This window comes from Canis lupus, chromosome 4, assembly GCF_048164855.1.
Source record: "Canis lupus baileyi chromosome 4, mCanLup2.hap1, whole genome shotgun sequence".
In the NCBI taxonomy this organism is placed as follows: domain Eukaryota; kingdom Metazoa; phylum Chordata; class Mammalia; order Carnivora; family Canidae; genus Canis; species Canis lupus.
Window position 1 is genome coordinate 5624742 of NC_132841.1, and position 12357 is coordinate 5637098.

Sequence of the window (12357 nt, forward strand, 5' to 3'; positions counted from 1 at the left end):
TCCTTCACTGTGCAAAAGCTTCTTAGTTTGATGTAGTTACACAAAGACCATATAAATGTAATTATTGGCATTTTGAAAATATTTCAAATGCTTGTTATTAGTGGTACATTATAACTCTTAAGGAGATATCAAAGCTCTTTCTTAACTGTTTATACTGATCCCCAGCCTCTTCGAAGGAGGAGTGGTAGTATGTGGTAAGACTAGTCACTTTTCATAGATCGTGGTTCTCAAAGTGTGGTCTGGGGGACCTCTGAAGACTCCCAGAACTTCTCAGGGAGGTTGTAAGAGCAAAACCTGATTTCATAAAATATTTAGATATTATTTACCTTTTTTTTTTTACTATGTTGACCTTTTTAGTAATGATATAAAAACAGTGGTAAATAAAAGCTGCTGTTACCTTAAGACAAATCACATCAGTAGTTTTTTTATTCTTCACCACCATGGACTCGGTTAAAAAAAAAAATAGAAGCCAGGTTTTTGTTTGTTCATTTGTCTTCTAAAAGTTTTTCTAACTTTTTAAAAAATATTCTAGGTTGGAGCTATTGTGGAAGTGAAGAATCTTGATGGTGCATATCAGGAAGCTGTTATCAATAAATTAACAGATGCAAGTTGGTACACTGTAGGTAAGGGGATAAAGCTTTTAAAAATTATTTTCAAAGATAATACAAATAAAAATTTCCTTGATATAGTTCTTCTCCTAATGCCATAGATATTCTTACTGTTAATGTTTTCTAGATGGATTTTTTTGTTTTTTTTTTGTTGTTGTTTTTGTTTTTGCTGTTAATGTTTTTTTTTTTTTAATCTTTCCATGTCTTTAGAATTTTTATTTCATAAGTGTGTGTATAAAGTATAATTTGAAATTAGTATATATATTATACAGTTGAATTTGTAGCTTTTTCACTTCAAAGTGTATCTTAGAGAAATTTTTTTCTATCTTACTAACCATTTTAAAATGTACATTTTAGTATGTTCATGATGTTGTGAAAAGAAATTTCTACTAATTGTAGTAGGTTTCATAACATTTGATATACTATACTTTATTTTCTTTTACTGATGATGTTGCCAGTTTTCTTGCTATTACAATAAATGCTGGGTTGGGTGTCTTGTACATGCATATTATTCTTGTATGTCTCTGATGTAATGTGTATGTAAGGATGAGGCATAGTGAAGTGAAATATACTTTAAAACTTAAGTAGGGAGTCAAAACTGCCTTCCTAGAAGACGGTATTCATTTATACTTCTGTGGACAGTGTATGAGTGCAGCCATATTCCCAGCCCAGGCAAAAGTTGATGTTAGTAATCTTGAAAATATTTGCCCATCTGGATAGAGAGTAGTATCTCAGTTTTGTTTTAATACTCTCCTCCTGTGATTACTAGTGATATATTTTTTCATGTTTATTGAAGGGAATATCATTTTATTTGCATTTTCACTCATTTGACTTGCCATCTTTTTTCCTTAAAGATTGATTGATTGATTGATTTTAGAGAAAGCACGTGTGTGCAAGTTGGGGGGAGGGATAGGAAGAGAGAATCTTCAAGCAGACTCCCCACTGAGAGCAGAGCCCAACTTGGGGCTTGATCTTATGGTCCATGAGATAATGACCTGAGCCAAAACCAAGAGTTGGAGGCTTAAATGACTGAGCCACCCAAACACTCCTTTTGAATTACCATCTTCTAGTATCTTCCCAGTCTCTCCCTTGTCCTGTTGGGATGGTTATATTTTCTTATTTTTAGGACACAAGATCTTTACATATTCTGAATATTAACCCCTGAATACCTTAGTTGCAAGTGTTTTTCTTCTGTTGCTGCTTTAGTTTTATCTCTGCTGTCAGTTTTCATATTGTCAGTTTTTCCTGTGGTCACCTTTTCCTTTGTAGTTTTAGTTTTGAATCTTTAAAAGGGCTTCTTTCTGTCAGTATTACAAATTCATATTCCCTTATATTCTTCAATTTATAGTTTTGTTTTGCAAGTAGCTGTTTATTTCACCTACATTTTTTTTTTTTGAACATTGTAAAATGTCAGATTTCCCCCCCCAATCGATAGTAGATATACTGGTATAATAATATAATAATAAAATTGAATGGGAATAATTCCTACTCTTATAATACCTCATAGATGAGAGTAATTAAAATGTCTTCGATGTCAAATTTTGATGGAGCTTAGAAATAGTTTAGATGAGTTTTGTTTATATTTTTGTTGGATGAGAAAAAATTTGGTGAAGAGAAGGGAAATTTTAATTTGAAACAGGAAAGTTTGGCTTCATGTAGGTAACAAGACTGAGTATGTTCTGTGCAGTAAGTCTAGGTGGTAATTATGTACGATAGTCAGTCTTAAATGTGGCATTTTTATCCTTGAATTTAGTTACAACATTAAAAAATAAGTAACTAAAAGTTACTTATCTGGTCTCACATAAAGTTTCACTTAAAGAAACTAATCTTGTTACTTAGGTAAAAACTGCTATTTCTAAAATCAAAGCCTCGTAATTTTATTTAAAACAGAGGTATGTTTTCCCCATGATTTGTGAGGGATGTAAGTATATGCTAAAAATTATAACCTAAATGTGCATATGTTCTGTGTATGTATAAACTTACAGTAAATTTGGTGTAAGTTTCCTTTCTTTCTCTCTCTCTCTCTTTCCTTCCTTCCTTCCTTCCTTCCTTCTTTCCTTCCTTCCTTCCTTCCTTCCTTCCTTCCTTCCTTCCTTCCATTTTAGTTCTTTAAATAAATATTTTTCAATGGGGAGCAAATTTGTCACCCAGGGAACACTTGGCAATGTCCTTAGACATTTTTGGTTGTCACAAGTGGGGAGCCACTAGTGGCATCTAGTGGCTGGAGGCCAGGGAAGCTGCTAAATATCCTATACTGTTCATCCTATAGTGGTTCATGAAAAAGAGTTAGCTGCCCCAAAATGTTAGCAGTGCTCAGGTTTAGGAACCTGCTTTAAATAGTAAAAGCAGAGTAATTTTTTAGGATCTGTCTGAATATATAAATTTGTACTCTGTTTTTTGGTAAATCTGTCAGAATTCACCAGTTGGAAAACTTTCCTTTACCATGTTGAAAAGGGTTAATTAGCATTTTAATGGTTTCTTCCTAAAATGTTAACTTCTTATTTTTGTTTAATATTTTCTGGTCAGGGAAGATATTTTCATTTTAGGTATATTATTTCTTTATCATTAGAAATGGGAAAACATACACTGTATTTGAAGTTGTCAGTTAATGGGATCCCTGGGTGGCGCAGCGGTTTGGCGCCTGCCTTTGGCCCAGGGCGCGATCCTGGAGACCCAGGATCGAATCCCACGTCGGGCTCCCGGTGTGTGGAGCCTGCTTCTCCTTCTGCCTATGTCTCTGCCTCTCTCTCTCTCTGTGACTATCATAAAAAAAAAAAAAAAAAGTTTTGAAGTTGTCAGTTAAAAAAATGTGAACTGAATTTCAAATGCTATCTTCTGAAATAATAGTTCTCTTTGCACTCAGAAAATTAAATGATAATTTATATTGTCTTCTTAATTTTTGAAAAATCCTTCAATAGTTTCCATTTTACTTTCTCTCGTAGTTTTTGATGATGGAGATGAGAAGACACTGAGACGATCTTCACTGTGCCTGAAGGGAGAGAGGCATTTTGCTGAAAGTGAAGTAAGTAATCATTTAATGAATGACCATGTTTCAATATTTTGTATTAGGGGGGAGCATATTTTCTTTCTCAACTCAAGCAACTTACATGTCATTCAGAAAAATTCATTAATACCATTATCATGTAGTCTGTAAATCTTGTTTAAGGCCTTGTGTTTGAGCACCAGGTGATACTTTACTGTTTGTCCACAGTGAAAATGAAATGAGCTTGTTTAAACTATTATCTTTAGGCAACTTTTATGTAGACTCTAATTTTAAATAATTATAGAAAAGAGATGTTTGGTTTATAATTCATTTGAACCCTTTGATCATTAAATGATCTGTAGATATTATAAGCAGTCTCTTACTACTACTACCATTACTGGCTGACATTATAGCCCCTCCTCAAAGATGCCTTGCCTGTCTGCCCTTTCTAAATTAGTCCCTGCCTTTTAGATTGATTGAGTTTTCTTCATAGCTTGTATCATTCTCGGACTTCAGGATATGTATATGTGCTTAGTTATTTGTTTATTGCCTGCCTTCCTCACTAGAATGTGTCATAAGGCAGGGATTTTATGTCTTCTTCACCACTTGTCCCCATTTCCTAAAACAGTGCCTGGCATAGAGTAGGAACTGAATACATGGTAGTTCGATGGATAAATGAAGTGCTTATATTTGCCAGGACTTTGCTCACTGCTTTACTTGCATCATCACATTCACAACATTGTGAAGTAGATAGCATTATTATCTTCAATTTACAGATGGTGAAACTGATGGTCAGAGCTGGTTCTCAAACCAGTGTTTTCTAAAACCAAAGCCATGCTCTAGAACTGAAAGGTGTTAAGTTACTAAGAATGGAGGGAGGGTTCACAAAGTTTTGTACATTAGTAGCTTGCAATCCAGAATTTCTAAAATGGACACATTATTAAAGTGTTACAATCTCTAGTCCAGCCTATAAATGTTAATTAACGCACAGTGTGGCCAAACTATGATTTCTTTTTTTCTTATCACTATTTAGAACTGTGTTTCTTTGGGGACATTTTAATATTAAACTATTAGACTTTATTTTATGTTTTCTTGTTTTGAAAATATTTTCATTTCCCTTAATTAATTGAGTTCCTATTGCAACTCAGACTTTGGAATAGGTTCTTTTTTTTTTTTTTTTTTTGGAATAGGTTCTGTGTATTACAGTCTGGCCTATTTTTTCAGTATTATATTGTACCATTTCCTTGTACTTCTTTTTTCTTTTCATTTTTTAAAAAAAATTTTGTACCCAACGTGGGGCTCGAATTCACAACCCCGAGATCAAGAGTCACATACTCTTCTGACTGAGCCAGCCAGGTGCCCCATTTCCCTGTACTTCTGTCTTATAAGACTACTTGGTATTTTCAGATTATGGTTCATATTCTTTTCTTGGTTTCTGCTGAGCACTGCTTCTCTTAATGTTCCTCCATGATGTCTTTCATGAGCTTTCTAACCAAATTTGATCCCTTTGTCCTTTGATCCTTTGGCACTTCTTTTATTCTTATTTGATAGTGTTTTTTTTTTTTTTTTTTTTTATTACTTTTCTTGTTTTCCCTGTAAGATTTTAAGCTGTTTTGGGGGTAATAGCCATGTTTTTGTCATTTCGATAAGCTCTTCTTTTCCCAGTGCTGTTTCTACACAAAAGCCTTCAGTAAATATTTGTTAAAATGCAAAGGTTTAAATATAGGAAGTACATACAGCTTTAGAATTTGCAGTGAATATGGCTTTTTGCACTGATGAAGTTAACAATTCTTTATAAGTTTATGAATTCTTCTTTTTTTAACGTTTTATTTATTTAAGTCATCTCTACATTCAGTATGGGGTTCAAACTTGCAACCCTGAGAGCACACTTTTCCAAATGAGCCAGCCAGGTGCCCCCCAAGTTTATATAATCCTTAGAAATAATTTCATTGCCTTAGAACATATGTATAGATATATATAGTGAGTGAATATGGGGGCTTGAAGACTTGATTTTTCATCTGCTTAGTTAAGGCATGTGCCTTACTTATTTATTCCAGAGAAATATCTAAAATAATTTGTTTTTGTTAGGAGAATTAACTCATAAGACAGTTGTAGTGTAAAGACTGAAGTAATCTGAACAGGTAGCTCAGTGTTTCTCACTTTCAAGGAGGACCACTTTTACTGTGTGTGTCTACATGTGCTAGACTTTATGTTTTGCTAGAGGGTACTTGGAATACTAGTGTATTTGTTCCTTATCCCATTCTCTTAAGCCAGGTGCTATGTTAGGTATTGGAGATACTTTACTTGGATAAGCCAAATAGGGAATTTATCTTTGAGTAACTTATCATCTGTTGGAAGAGAAAGAGCATTAATCTAACAGTCAAGTATTTTACAATTATAAATGTACTGAATTCTGTGATAATTGGCCAGGAATGTATTTAATCTGCCATCTGTGTATTCCTTCCCTTTATTTGATATTTTTGACATTTTCAGAAAATGTTTTTAATTTGTTGAAAGATTACTCAAAGCATTGTTATTATCAGTGATAAGTTTGGCCTTTCAGCAAAAAGCCACATCAGACTGGCAGTGTTTGGGGTCATTAATTCCATTAAGAGGCTACAAACCAAAAGACTTAAATTGAAGTTTTCCAGGCAGCCCAGGTGGCTCAGCGGTTTAGTGCCTCCTTCAGCCCAGGGCCTGATCCTGGAGACCCAGGATCGAGTCCCACGTCAGGCTCCCTGAATGGAGCCTGCTTCTCCCTCTGCCTGTGTCTCTGCCTCTCTTTCTCTCATGAATAAATAAGTAAAACCTTAAAAAATTTGAATATTTCCATGATAAGAGATTGCAGCAGCACTTCCGTCAGTCTGAATTCCAGCACTAACATCACTGGTTCTCTCTTACCCGTTTAGTGAGGGTGTTGCCGCTGCCTCTCTGTTGAGGCATTTCTACAGAGCACATTATTCAGAAGTAGTTTCATCAGCTGGTATTTGTTGTACATTTACTGTATGCAGTTGAAAACTCTAAAGAAAGGTTAGATAAAATCTCAGCGCCTTATTTCCTGCAGCACATTTAGGTAACAGCGACATAGGCATGTTTCCCCTAAGCCTATGGGATTTTCTTTTAGCTTTCAGTATAGCTGGGAGCCTCAGCTTTTTGCTCTTTAGGCTTAGAGAAGACACATTCTACCCTTCCCTTAGTCTTTTCTTTCATTTGAAATAAAGGTACTCCTACTTTCCTGGATGTGGTTTGAGGCCAGGGACAGAGATACTGCTTTTTACTGTTCCCTTTATTACATAGTGAGAGAAATCAGAAATCCTGGATATTTTCTTTCTTGTAACTGGTAACTACTAGATGCTTAAAATATAAATCACAGTCCTTAATAGAAGTCTGCTTTCAAAAGAGCAACCTTAATTTTAGGGGAGTGAGGTGGGGCATTTAATCTTCTGTTAGCTTGGCAGAAAGTGAATCCAGATTAATTTATTTTCTCTGCTTACCAAATATAGTACTTTGAAATTTTTTGTTCTTGGGAAGCATACTTAGGAGTTAATGACAAATGACTTCTAAAGAGATTTTGTTTGGCATGTTATTGTAATTGTATTTGGACCAACTTTTGCCTCCAAATTTTTTTTTGTTTTGTTTTTGGTTTTTTAAAGATTTATGTATTTGAGAGACAGAGAGCATTGGAGCAGAGGGAGGGGGACAGAAAGAATCCTCAAACAGACTCCCTCTGCAGAATGCAGAGCCCAACATGGCACTCAGTCCCTCAACCTTGAGACCATGACCTGGGCTGAAATCAGGAGTCAAATGATGCTTAAACAACTGAGCCACCTAGGCGTCCCTCCAAATACCTTTAAAATGCTTGACTTAAAGTAATTTTGAAAGATTAAATTTTATGCCCTATAAAAGTTAATAGTTTTTGTCTGTCTTCTGAGGGAATTGATCTTTACTTTGTTTACCTATATCAATATTCTTTGTTCTTGGATAGATAGATCTATGTACCTCAAGTACATTTATATATATTCTAATAAGTCATGCAACATAGATTAATATGCTTCCCCCTTTCACCTTTTATTTTTTAAAGATTTTTTAAAATTTATTTATTCAGAGAGAGAGAGATTGAGAGAGAGAGAGAGGCAGAGACAAAGGCAGAGGGAGAAGCAGGCACCATGCAGAGAGCCTGACATAGGACTCGATCCAGGGTCTCCAGGATCATGCCCTAGGCTGCAGGCGGCGCTAAACCGCTGCGCCACCGGGGCTGCCCCCCCTTTCACATTTTAGTTCACCATTTGAACAAAATTATGTTTCAAAAATAAAAGTCAAAAATTTCCTCTTAAATATTAACATTAGTTTATATTTAGATATCTGATTTTCTTTTTTTTTTAAGATTTTAATTATTTATTCATGATAGACACAGAGAGAGAGAGAGAGGCAGAGATACAGGTAGAGGGAGAGGCAGGCTCCATGCAGGGAGCCCGACATGGGACTCGATCCAGGGACTTCACGATCACGCCCTGGGCTGAAGACAGGCGCTAAACCGCTGAGCCACCCAGGGATCCCCGATATCTGATTTTCTTAAAAAAATCTGAGTTGATGTATATATGCCCTTTTGTATAACACCCTGGTTTCTAACTTTGAGAAGTCTGAAGTGCTCTGTAATAGCAGAGGTTCAATTGGAGGGATGAAAGAGATAGCAACTATGTGGAAGGTTTTAAAAATGCAGAAAAAGTAGGATTATAAAAAATTGATATTCAGAGGATTCAGTTGGTTGGGATAGCATCTTCAAGTTGATAATTAACTTTTTAGTTATATAAACCTTTGCAGGAAGTAATGGCAAGAAAAATCTAAGAAGTACCTGATATTGAGAAATGAAGGAAGTCATTCCAAAATCACTTTTTTCTTCATTCTGTTTTTAACCAACAACCAATTCCTCACCTGGAAATCATTGTTTTATGATGGGATGAGGGACAAAGGGTTTGACATGAACTGTCAGTTGACAATAAGAAATGTTTACTCATTGATCATTATCTACATATCAAGTACCACATTTGATGCTGCAGATTGAAAAAGAAGGGAAAATTAAATGTAGAAAAGTCAATTTTTACATTTTCTTTGAACAGTTTATTGCAGAAAATGTTTACAAAGTAATAATATATCCTATCTAAAGCCTTTTTTCAAACAGTTGATGCTTTTTGGATTATTTTGCTTGTTATTTATTAGGAATTCTATATTATAGATATGATTCCCTTTAAACAAAAAGAAATTTGATTTTCAATTGGCTCCAATTCAAGTGCTAGGTCCTTACATATAGATTTCTTATCTCTCCAGTGTATTTTCTATTGAACTATGTTTTGTTTTGTATTTTAATCATTCTTAGAAGTCAGCCTTCAAATAGATAATGAAGAAAGAACAACTTAATCTCTTTTCACCTGTCCTCCCTCAGTAATGGGTTCATTTATCTTTGAAATGACAGCTGTCTATCTTTAGGAAAGTTGTATTTTAGTCTTCCATGGGGGCAGTTTTTAATCTTCAAATCTGAGCATATTCTTAAACTAACTTGGTTTAAAAAGGAAAAAGAACTTGAAACGTCATAACTTTGATGGGTTTATGTTCTTACCCACAGACATTAGACCAGCTCCCACTCACGAACCCTGAACATTTTGGCACTCCTGTCATAGGGAAGAAAACAAATAGAGGAAGAAGATCTAATCATATGTAAGTCCATTTTCATAACTGTTAGTTGAACCTGAATTTATTTCTCCTTACAGTATTTTTTTAAGAGTTACTAATTTGAAATTGTACTTTGCAAAATGCTAACTGGATCTCATACTAATTTCAGACTCCTTAGCACAGATGCTTGAGATTCTTTATGCTCAGCCAACCTTAACAGTTGTATATCTACCTGCCAGTTTTCCCTACATGTATCTTGGTGCTGTAGTCAGAATGGAACCAAACAACATTCACTAAATACATCCTTTGTTTTCCTGATACCCTATTCATGCTCTTTTTTTTTTTTTTTCTCTAATGCCACCTTTCTGTTCATGGTGTCAGTCATTTAGTCTTCCAACTGAAATCCTCCCATCTTTATGTGAACCGTTTTGTGTCTTCCTACTCTTCCCTTGAAAACAAACCTGTTTTCTTTCCTTTGAGCCCTCTAAATTCTTTGCATCTATCTAATGTCAAAGACAAATTACTTTTAGTGGGCTGTACTTAGGCCCAAAAGGCTCTAAATTACAAAAGATCACAAGATAAAGGGGTCACAGGGATAAAGAAACCATCTTCAAACAGTTTCGGAAAGAAACATAACTTATTGCAAAGGACAGGAAAGCAGAATGGCGTCAGACTTCTCCATGGTAACACTGATATTGGTAGTCAGTAGAATAGAAAAGAGGAATGGAGGTCTCTGATAAAAAGTGGACTCAATTACCCAATATAATGGAACATTGGCGGGAAATGAAAGATACAATGATAACGGATAGAGAAAAAATAGCAAAGGCATTAAGTAACTCACCCCAAAAATTATATGAGAAGGGAAAACTTAGGATGGAGGTAGAGGAGCAGGTGACTTAAGTATAAAATAAAGTCCTAGTAACAATAGGAAGTCAACAGAATAATGTCTTATTGTATAAATCAGTATAAGAGGATTATTTAGAGATAAAGTAGTACCTATCAAAGAAGCAGCTGAAATAGTTACAAGCATAGTGCCTCCATAGCAGGAGAAGAAAATTGGAAAGGATTGGCTTTTTATTTATTCCATTGGAGGTTATTTTAAAAACAATTTTGAATATTTTACTGGATACAATTGAAAAAATTTTAATGTGTCTAAGCCCATATATTGTCAAAGTAGCTGTTAAAAATAGATATTGAGTTGAATTATTGAAACCTTTAGTGTAAGTGAATGATTTAATTCAGTATTTAGAATCACGTATTAAGTCTAATTGTTGCTGAGTTTTGGAGATAGAGATTGGGTAAGCACTATCTCTCGTTTTACTTACTTTGAGCCTGTATCAAACTCATGAAGATAGCTATTATTTTTACCTGTATTAAAAATTGGGGAATTGGGCTCAGAAGCCAGTAAGTAATCCAAGGAACACAGGAAGGAAAGGACCATGTTCAAGAACTCACCCATGGTCCATGGGCCTTTTCCCATTTGATTGATTGACTCTTATTTAGATAGAATAGTATTTTCAATTACTTTCCAGTAAATGAAAAATGACTCCTCTGAGGGAGGAAATTAAAAGACTAATCCTTGCATTGAAAAAGTATTTGGTATTAGTATTTTCCTACTTGTGATTCAGACCATGCATTATTATTTTTTTCTTAACTCTCTGAAATTTTTAGAAAATGTTTTTCTTAATTACTAAGTGAATAATTTCTCTCACTTGTGATTTAGCTTGCTGATGACTTGATTATTTTTAGGGTATTCATGGTATAACTATTATTTACTCTTCTGCATATGACATTTGAAATTTGAAATGTTCTATCCAAAAAGAAAAATAAATGAAAAATGTATGATAACATTATTCTTATGAAAGAGTCTTGTGATTATTTGTTATTACAGTTCTCTAATAATCTCAGTTTTTTCAGAGGGATATTTTATTGCCATAGAATATTCACTAAAGTACTTCTAAGATAAATCCTTTGATGTTTCTTTGAAAATTAATGACTTCGATTGTATATTAAAGTTTTACCTATCATTACTCATTAGAGTCTTCCATAGTTCTGTAGTCAGCTTCTACTTATGATCGGTGATGTCAGAATAGTGAGGTGGAGTGTATTTAATGTAAAATTATTTCATCAGTGAAGATTTCTACTTCTCTTCTAGCTTTTGAGAGTGTGGTTTGGTTGTTAAGAGTGTGAACTGTGGAGCCACGTGGCCTGGGTGTGAATAACTGTCCATGCCACCTCCTTGCTGTATAACCTTGGGCAGATTACTTAGTCTTCATGCCTCAATTTTCTTCATCTATAAAACTGAGATAATAGTATTACCTCTCTCAGAGTTGTTGCAAAGATTAAATGAATTCATATCCTTAAAACGTTTATGTTGGAAGCACTGTATAAATACTAGATATCAACATCACGTATTGAATGCAAATGTTTTCATGAAACACCAGTATGTGATATGACTTCATTCATAAAAATGTGTTTATATGTAAGTATATAAAAATTCTCCTTACTTAGTGTTTGTCTTATAGGTAGAACTGTTTTTTGGCTATGTTATTTCAATTTTCTAAAACAACATATTCATATTATATACATATTATAGGAAAAACAGTTTTTGTATCTATCAAAAATTCTTTTTAAATTTTGAAAAGCATTCCATCTAATATTTAGGCATGTATTGTCTTTCTTCAACTGTCATATAGAGGTGTAAACATAAATTTAAAGTAAGATAATTTTATAGAGTATTATCTGGAGTGATCTACAAAAATGACCCAGAATTATGGTGTATTAAAAAAAAAATCTATTAGCTGAAGTCTTCCTTTCTTGAAGATGAGACAGAAGCATATAGTTATCACTGAGCAAGTTGATCTTTGTTTTTAAAGACTCTAGCAAACATACTCAGTGATTTTCCTGTTGAGAATCTCTGTGTATAATGAAAGATTTGCTGTTGCGATTGTATTGCATTAAGTGCAATGTAAAAAGACAGACCTAAGGTTGAGAATTAACTATTGGAGAAAATGAAGCCCTGCTCATCTGTAATCTTGTTTGCTTGCTATTCCTTCCCCCTCACTATGGTGGTCATTCTCACTGCCAAGAGACATTATA

General features: G+C 34.2%; 1 protein-coding gene across 7 annotated transcripts in view; it reads left to right on the forward strand.

Annotated features, from left to right (window-relative positions):
* The window catches only part of ARID4B (AT-rich interaction domain 4B), a 149762-nt gene that overhangs the window by 67205 nt on the left and 70200 nt on the right, over positions 1-12357 (forward strand). For all 7 annotated transcript variants that reach the window (XR_012029280.1, XM_072822988.1, XM_072822990.1 and 4 more), the window contains exons 5-7: positions 533-623; positions 3551-3630; positions 9212-9303. Coding sequence is in view for 6 of the 7 variants with exons in the window: in XM_072822988.1 (XP_072679089.1) it covers positions 533-623; positions 3551-3630; positions 9212-9303 (263 nt within the window). In the remaining variant the exon portion in view is untranslated. The remainder of the gene's footprint in view (positions 1-532; positions 624-3550; positions 3631-9211; positions 9304-12357) is intronic.